The 8,592-nt window shown below is 37.4% G+C and overlaps 1 protein-coding gene across 1 annotated transcript; it reads left to right on the top strand.

Moving 5' to 3' along the window:
- Positions 1-178: 178 nt before the first annotated feature.
- Positions 179-5,888, top strand: LOC145641981 (protein FLOWERING LOCUS D-like). Its single transcript, XM_081693023.1, has 4 exons — positions 179-2,125; positions 3,727-4,488; positions 4,584-4,632; positions 4,712-5,888. The coding sequence occupies exons 1-4, from the start codon at positions 331-333 to the stop codon at positions 5,043-5,045; spliced, it is 2,940 nt and encodes a 979-aa protein (XP_081549149.1). The 5' UTR covers positions 179-330; the 3' UTR covers positions 5,046-5,888.
- Positions 5,889-8,592: the final 2,704 nt, after the last annotated feature.

Genomic DNA, 8,592 nt, shown 5'->3' with positions numbered 1-8,592 from the left:
ATTAAATAATTTAAACGCCATGTAAGCAAAATTGACGAATGAGATTTTTAAGTTTAAATTAATTAAATATTATATATATTATCTTTTAATATTAGAAATTTTATCTAAATACATAACAAGTTTTAAAAACATTATTTAAAAAAAATCAAACAAACCATCGCATGGGCTTCATCTAAGGTTTGTCAATGGTAGAAACGCAGCAAGTGGCGCGCCAAAATACCAAAAGGATCATCTCCTTTAAACATCTTTTTCTCTCTCCTCCGCCATTGTTGTCTTCCTTGAATAACTCAAAGAAATTCCAACACTTTCTTCCTCATTATCACTTCCAAAATGCCCGAAAACAACCACTCTTCCTTCTCTTCACTCAACGATAACCTCCTCGAATTCGATCGTTTTGTCAACCCTAACCCTAACCCTAATTCCGATGACTTAAACCCTAACAATGACAATAATAATCCAATTGAACATTCGAATTTAATTTCTCAATCGTTTTCGAGCTTCAATGTCAGCTGTTCTGAGCCCAGTACGTCCAGCAATCTTCTCACTCTCACTATCCCTCGAAAACGACGTCGTGGGAGGCCTCGGAGTACGCTTCCTTCTTACAAGCAGGTATTTTCGATTCCTCAAATTTATGGTAATTCTGTTGGTGTTAGTAATGGTAGCTCTGTTAATGCCCAATTTTCGAAACCCAATTTGCAATTGAACCCTAGTTCAGTAGATTTGTCTGAGGATATTATTGTGATTAATCGGGAAGCTACGGCCGAGGCGCTGACCGCGCTTACGGCCGGGTTTCCTGCTGATTCTGTTACTGATGAGGAAATTGATGCTGGTGTGTTGCCAGTAGTTGGGGGGATTGAACAGGTTAATTATATTTTGATTAGGAATCATATAATTACGAAATGGAGGGAGAATGTGTCGAATTGGGTTTCGAAGGAGATGTTTCTTAATGTTATTCCGAAGCATTGTCATTGGCTTTTAGATACCGCGTATGATTTTTTGGTGTCTCATGGGTATGTTAATTTCGGGGTTGCACCGGCGATTAAGGAAAGGTTTCCGATTGAGCCTAGTAAGGGGAGTGTTATTGTTATTGGGGCGGGGTTGGCTGGATTGGCAGCTGCCCGGCAGTTGATGCGTTTTGGGTTTAAGGTGACTGTTTTGGAGGGAAGGAAGCGTGCTGGAGGTAGGGTTTATACAAAGAAGATGGAGGGATCAAATAAGGTTGCTGCTGCAGATTTAGGGGGGAGTGTTTTGACAGGTACCCTTGGCAATCCACTTGGGATTTTGGCCCGGCAATTGGCGTATTCCCTTCATAAGATAAGGGATAAGTGCCCTATATATCGTGTTGATGGATCACCAGTTGACCCTATTTTGGATTCTAAGGTGGAGAATGCTTTTAATAAGCTTCTGGATAAAGCTAGCCGCTTGCGGCAGTTGATGGGGGAGGTTTCACAGGATGTATCTTTAGGGGCTGCATTGGATACCTTTAGTCAACTGTGTGGGGAATCAGTTACCGATGAGGAGAAGAACTTGTTTAATTGGCACTTTGCAAATTTAGAATATGCAAATGCTGGTTTGCTTTCGAAGCTTTCTCTTGCATTTTGGGACCAAGATGACCCTTATGACATGGGTGGGGATCATTGTTTTTTGTCTGGAGGAAATGGAAGATTGGTGCATGCTTTGACAGAAAATGTACCAATCATGTATGAAAAAACAGTTACTTCGATTCGCTATGGTAGTGATGGTGTTCAGGTCACTGCTGGAAACCAAGTTTTTGAAGGTGAAATGGTTTTGTGCACCGTCCCATTAGGGGTGTTGAAATCTGGCTCCATTAAGTTCGTACCTGAGCTACCTCAGAGGAAACTTGACGGAATAAAGAGGTTGGGTTTTGGGTGTTTAAACAAAGTTGCCATGCTCTTCCCCCATGTCTTTTGGGGCACAGATCTTGATACATTTGGTCATCTATCTGATGATCCTCTTCGCCGAGGAGAATTTTTTCTTTTCTACAGCTATGCAACTGTTGCTGGTGGACCTCTTTTAATAGCTTTAGTTGCTGGAGAAGCTGCACACAAGTTTGAGTCAATGCCTCCTACCGATGCTGTGACGCATGTTCTTCAAATTCTTAGGGGTATGAAATCCTTCTCAGTTTCTTACCACATTATTCATGACTTGAAGCAAGCGGTTCTGCTTCAAGCTCTCGCTTGGTGTGCGTTCATAATCATCGGCTTCCACATTACTGTATCTGATATCAGTTATATTCTGTATTTCTTGTTTATGAACAAAATCCCTCACTTATCTTTCTGCTTGTCCAAAAATATAATTTTTTGTCCTGTGAAACAGCTGTTGCTAATCGTTATAATTTTAGTAAAAAGACTTTAGGCCTGTTTGGTAAACAGTGTGTTGCCTTCAAATTAGCCTTTTGGACCTACTTTAGCGGATTGAGTGGTCAAACCAGATAATCCTATTGTTTGTTGATGAACAGATTAGTACCAAACTGCTGATTCTCAAATTGCTCAATATAGCAGTGGTCTGTAATTAGCAGTTTGGAATCTCATTTAAAACTTCACACTTGCCCATTAGCTTCCATTCTTAGCTGTTTAGCTTCTCCATCCTTCTGCTCAACATGCATTATATATAATGTATGTTGAAATTTTAATAAATTTAACCAAATGAGAGTGATGCATGAAAATTTAACCTTGATTGATATTTCTAATAAGATATTTTGGCGAGTAGACCCTGTAAAAATATTTTGTTTAGATCTAATAGATGTGCTTGATTGGTCCTTATAGTATGTAATCCTAGTTGGTTGTTGGAGTCTTCATGCATGTAAAGCAATTCTTGGAGAGTTAGATTTGTTAGAGAATTGAATATGGATTATAATATTCAAAATTACATTTAATGGTCATATCTACAAAATTTCAATGGTCTTTCTCTTTCAATGCTACAGTAGAATTTCTTTCAATTATTCATTATTAGTAAAATGTACTTCGTATACCTATATTTATTTTGGACTCGCCATATTATAAAATGATATATTTTGTATTTGCTATCAAAAATTCCAATGCCAACAATAAATTGTATCGATGTCCTTATTGGTTATTTCAAACAGTCATAGTAGCTATTAACTATATACCAAACACTTATAGACAAACAGTTTATACAATCAACTAGTCAAATCAGTTGATGACACAAATGGATAATCGCTTGAACTCAAAGGAGCTCGTATTACAAGAAATGGAATAGGCTCCTGAAAAAACAACTAGATTATGTACTGTTAGGTCTAAAAATCTGAAATGTGAAGAATAAAAATGCAGGAGTACGAGTGTGTGACTGAGAACCCCACAGCAATACAGCATGTCATGTGCTGTTAAATTGTTGATCGAATTTTTATTAGTAATGATTACCATTTCTTAACAAAGAAATAGAACATGTTGTAACAGCTATTGGCATAATGGCTACACCATGCTAATGTATTGATACTGCTCGATTTTTTTCTGTGGCTGAAAGCCTGAAATTGAAGAACTTGTGTCATTTAAAATTAACTTGGTAGACTAGGGAAACAGAAGCTATATTAATGTGTGCTTGATTGTTTCCTTGGCCTTCATCGTTGTGTCTTCATTGGGTAGTGGATTCTTGTGCTGTGGTTGCATGATGATTGATTTTCGCAGTGTACTCAGATTTGCATTTCATCACTGATTGATAGTCCTTTTTTTCTAAATATCCATATAGGAATCTATGAACCACAAGGAATCACCGTCCCAGAACCTATCCAAACAGTCTGTACCAGATGGGGCAGCGACCCCTTCTGTCTGGGTTCTTATTCTAATGTAGCCGTAGGTGCTTCGGGAGATGACTATGATATACTAGCAGAAACTGTGGGAGATGGTAGACTATTTTTTGCCGGAGAGGCAACAACAAGAAGATATCCTGCAACCATGCATGGAGCCTTTCTCAGTGGTCTTCGAGAAGCTGCCAACATGGCACATTATGCTAGTTCACGATCTTTGAAATTTAAAATTGAGAGGTGTCCCTCCAAAAATGCTCATACATGTGCTTCACTTCTTGCCGATCTTTTTAGAGAACCTGATCTAGAATTCGGGAGCTTTTCTGTTATTTTTGAGAAGGATAATGCTGACCCCAAGTCAAGTGTTATTCTAAGGGTTACTTTCACTGAACCTAGAAAGAAGAGCCAAGATAGTTCAAAAGCTGATACGATGCATTCGAAAAAATTGCTTTTCCAGCAGCTTCAATCACATTTCAATGATAAGCAACAAATTCATGTTTACACATTGCTAACTAGACAACAAGCACTTGAGTTGAGAGAAGTCAGAGGTGGTGATGATATGAGGTTGCATTACCTCTCTGAAAAACTCGGGATTAAGTTGGTGGGAAGAAAGGGTCTCGGTCCCACAGCTGATGCTGTTATTGCTTCCATTAAAGCAGAAAGGGGCAGTCGCAAAACTGCTTCACCTTCTGTAGCTGTGAAATCAGGTGTTTTTCATAGCCTAGTTTCAATTTTAAATTGCTTTCTATTATATTTTTTTGTTATTCGTTGGAATTCATTAACATATTTTGTTTTGCTTTAGAGGAAATGTTAAGACCCAAAGGATCTGCTGAAAAGCGGAAAATGATCAGGTATGAGTTGAAAGATTTTCTAATTTTCATCCAGTGTAGCTCCTTCCAACTCTTTTACTAGAGTAACTGTCCATTGCAGGAAAGCTAAAGTAATTAGAAACGGTAGTGTTCCAGTGCCATCTAATTCTGGGGGAAATTACAATGGCCTCATGCTACATTCTAAAGGGGAAGGTAGCAATGGCTTAAGCACCCCTCTCAAAGTAGCGTCTAGTGAAAGCTCCCCAATGTCATCTGAGGCAATTGGTCGTGCTGATGTGCCAAATTCTTCTGAAGCTGTAGGCTGTGACAATGGGTTGTTGCCTTCTAATAATGCAATCATGGATGTTGAGACTAGTATCACTGCTCCGCGTTGTTTGAATGTGTCCTTTGACAAAATTCCAGAAGACAAAATTGGGTCTTCTGAATTGTCGTGATCATGGTATAAGGAAACCATCTGTTAATTACTTAATTGGTTGCTTCTGATGCTACTAGTTCCACATGAAGATTGACTTGTAGACGACGTAGTGTAACTCTCTTTCACGGAGTTGGGTTGCTGCGTACTCTGGTAAAACCAATCACCTGCGGATTCTCATATTTTGTCGTTGCTTGTACAACTTTATACCTTGGGTCAGTTTGCTGGTAAGGTTTGGAAGGGTTTTTGGTAAATGTGGATTGACATGTGACTATGTGACCCAGACCTCCTGCTTTGAAACCTGAAACATCTACAATCTTGTTATTGAAGAGGTATGAATGCTACCTTCCAATATTGCAATTTCAAGAAAATGAGCGACAATTGTAGTCGATTCCTTTGAGAACTTATCCATCCTCGGCTAGAAAAGTGACATACATTTGGGAAGTGTATTATTCATCATTCATCCTTATTTATGGCGTGACTTGACTCTACAGTCTAGACTCTAGACTATCTAATTGAGCTGTATTTGGAGCTTGAATATGTCGTAACTTCTTGAGAATACTGAAGCTAGATTCCGGAAGGAGATGGCAACAACGGAGATTCCCCGAGAGCAGCATTTGTTACCACCCCTTCAGCAACTTTGGGAGGGCAATTGTAGGAGTTTGCACTCTAAAAAGAGACCGTGTAGAATTAAGTTTCTATTTAGATTCACCTCTAGATAATCAGCAGCAGCCCACGTAACAGTGTACTTGTTGTGTCTCATGGAAGTGAAAAAAGACGGTCATTGTATGTTGATTCATTGTAAGCTATTGTTGTTGTATAGTATTTCGAATTAATGGTAATATTATTAAAAAGATTGTGGTAAACTTTTCTTCCTTTGTTAAGTATTGATTGATCATTGTACTTTTTGGATTATATCATGGTTCTTTATATACAGGCAACCCAAAAACAATTAAGGACAAACTTGCTTAATAAATGCACCAAATAAATCATTTTTTTAAAAAAAATAAAGAGACATTTGAGATAATTTTTCATCTCTACCATTCTAAAAAGAGAAAAGATGATTCGGGCAAAAAGGATAGTTGAATAGTATATCGTTTCCTAAAACTCCCTCCATGTCCCAACAACCCTTGTTCTCTTTTGTTTTTTTTACTCTTTATGTTGTTTGGTAGGTGTGTTTATTCGATCACTCATCACGTGTCAATGATTTTTTTTTCTTTGATTTTATTTATGGTCTTTGTTTTTTCACTTTTTGCTATAAATGATAAGTGTGTTGTGTTGTTCAATCAGTCGTCACGTGTGTTAATTAATTTTTTGTTTTCCTTTTTTTCAATTTTTTTTTGTTTTATTTACAGGCTTTGTTTTTTTTTTGCTAGCAATGTTGTATCTCATCACTGTCGACCTTGTTACATACATCGCATCACCATATATATTTTTTTTGGGAAATTCTCAATGGTACTCATCAGGTTTTTATTTTTCTCAATGGTAAACACAAAAATATTTAATTATCTTTGGTAATCTATAATTTGTAGAACTAATTCAGTGGTAACATTAGTTAAGCATTTTAAGAAAATATTAACCATAGTTAATGTTTTAAAAGGGAGGGAAAAGCAAAAGGACTAAAATACCCTTTTAAACAAAAACCCACCACCCACCTCTTCCCTGCCACCCCAGCTCCTGGCCGCCCAATCCAACCCCCTGCTCCTGGCCGGCGCCGGTTGCGCCCACCAAGACCCATCCCTGGCGTCGGCGCCAGGCTGAACCCCTGCCCTTCGCGTCCCCTAAACCACCCAATTCCCACCCCCGTAGATCACAGCACCGCTAACTCCATTAACATCAAAATGCGCAGGTAAATGGAGGCGTAGATCAAAGGTGGCCGGAGGGACTTAGAGTTTCGCGACGGTATCCAGCGAGGGTTCCGGTCGGTGGGTGGCGGGTGGCGCTTGGGGTGGTTGTCAATGGAGATCGGGGCTGTTTGGGGTTTTCGGTTAGGGATTTCGTGGGGTTTGTGGTTGTGGGAGATCCGGGAGGGAGTAAAGGGAGGCGTCGCTACAGGGGGAGGGAATCGGCGCCGACGCCTGGGGAGGGAGGTCTGGGAGCGGCCGCCGCTGGTGGGCAGGTGGATTGGGTTTGGGTGTTGGGCAGTGCAGGGTGGAGTACGATTGGGTTGGTGGGTGAATTTTTTATTTATCCTTTTTAATTGTTAAAAAAAAAATCTGATTTTTAAGGATATATTAGTCATTTCGCCTTTAGTTAACTATGGTTAGCTTTATAATTATAAATTAATCTCATAAATGTTACCACTAAATTAGTAACACAAATATCTGATTACCAAAGATAATTTATTTTTTTGATGTTTACCATTGAGAAAAACAAAAAGTTTAAGAGCACCATTGAGAATTTCCCATTTTTTTTTTTTTTTGTGATAATTCTCAATGATAAGATTTATGCATAGTTATAGGAGTAGTCAAATCGCAATTGACAAAGTTCAACATTGTTAAGATATGTACAAGTGTTATAGAGTATGGGTCTTTTGGCATGTATTATTTATTGATGTGTATAGTTATCGAATTACTGTTCATGTTTTGGATTTTGTGACTGTGTATATAAGTAAATCTTCGATCTCTATAACATTCTAAAAAGAGAAAAAAATATTTTGGACAAAAAGGGTAGTTGAACAGTATATCTTTTCCAAAATTCCCGTCTATTTTTTTTTTTTTTTGCTCTTTAGGTTGTTTGATAGGTGTGTATATTCAGTCAGTAATCACGTGCCAATGATTTGATTTTTTTTTTGTTTTATTTATGGTATTTGTTTTTTGCTATCAATGGTAGGTGTGTTGTGTTGTTCAATCAGTCGTCACGCGTGTCAATGATTTTTTTGTTTTCCTTTTTTTTCTTATTCTTTTTTTTTTGTTTTATTTATAGTCTTTGTTTTTTGCTAGCAATGTTGTGTCTCATCAATATTGACTTTATTCCACACGTCGCATCACCATTTTTTTTTTTTTTTTTTTTGTGATAATTCTCAATGATAAGATTTATGTACAGCTATAGGAGTAGTCAAATGACAAATTACAAACTCTGCATTGTTAAGATATGTACAAGTGTTATAGAGTATGGGTCTTTTAGCATGTATTATTTATTGATGTGCATAGTTAACGAAAAACTGTTCATGTTTTGGATTTTGTGACTATATATATAAGTAAATCTTCGATCTCTCTAACATTTTAAAAAGAGAAAAGATGTTTTGGGCAAAATGGGTAGTTGAACAGTATATTGTTTTCCCAAAAGTCCTTCCATGTCCCAACAACCCTTGGCCTTTTTTTTTTTTTTACTCTTAAGCTTGTTTCGTAGGTGTGTTTGTTCAGTCAGTCATCACGTGTCAATGATTTTTTTATTTTTTTGGTTTTATTTATGGTCTTTGTTTTTTGCTAGCAATGATAGTAGTGTTGTGTTGTTCAATAGTCGTCACATATTTCAATGAATTTTTTATTTTCCTTTTTTTTTTCTAATTCTTTTTTTTTTTTTTTATTTATGGTCTTTGTTTTTTGCTAGCAATGTTTTGTCTCATC

The sequence above is a fragment of the Chenopodium album genome, chromosome 8 (genome assembly GCF_948465745.1).
Source record: "Chenopodium album chromosome 8, dcCheAlbu1.1, whole genome shotgun sequence".
NCBI lineage: Eukaryota > Viridiplantae > Streptophyta > Magnoliopsida > Caryophyllales > Amaranthaceae > Chenopodium > Chenopodium album.
The sequence above is the reverse complement of the archived record's forward strand: the minus strand, read 5'-3'. Positions and strand labels throughout refer to the sequence as shown.

Bases quoted from the DNA above. Each gene is read 5' to 3' on its own strand.
- LOC145641981 (XM_081693023.1), top strand. From the start codon at position 331: ATGCCCGAAAACAACCACTCTTCCTTCTCTTCACTCAACGATAACCTC. The intron at 2,126-3,726 runs GTATGAAATCCT...ATATCCATATAG, and splicing joins TGTTCTTCAAATTCTTAGGG to GAATCTATGAACCACAAGGA. The intron at 4,489-4,583 runs GTGTTTTTCATA...GTTTTGCTTTAG, and splicing joins TTCTGTAGCTGTGAAATCAG to AGGAAATGTTAAGACCCAAA.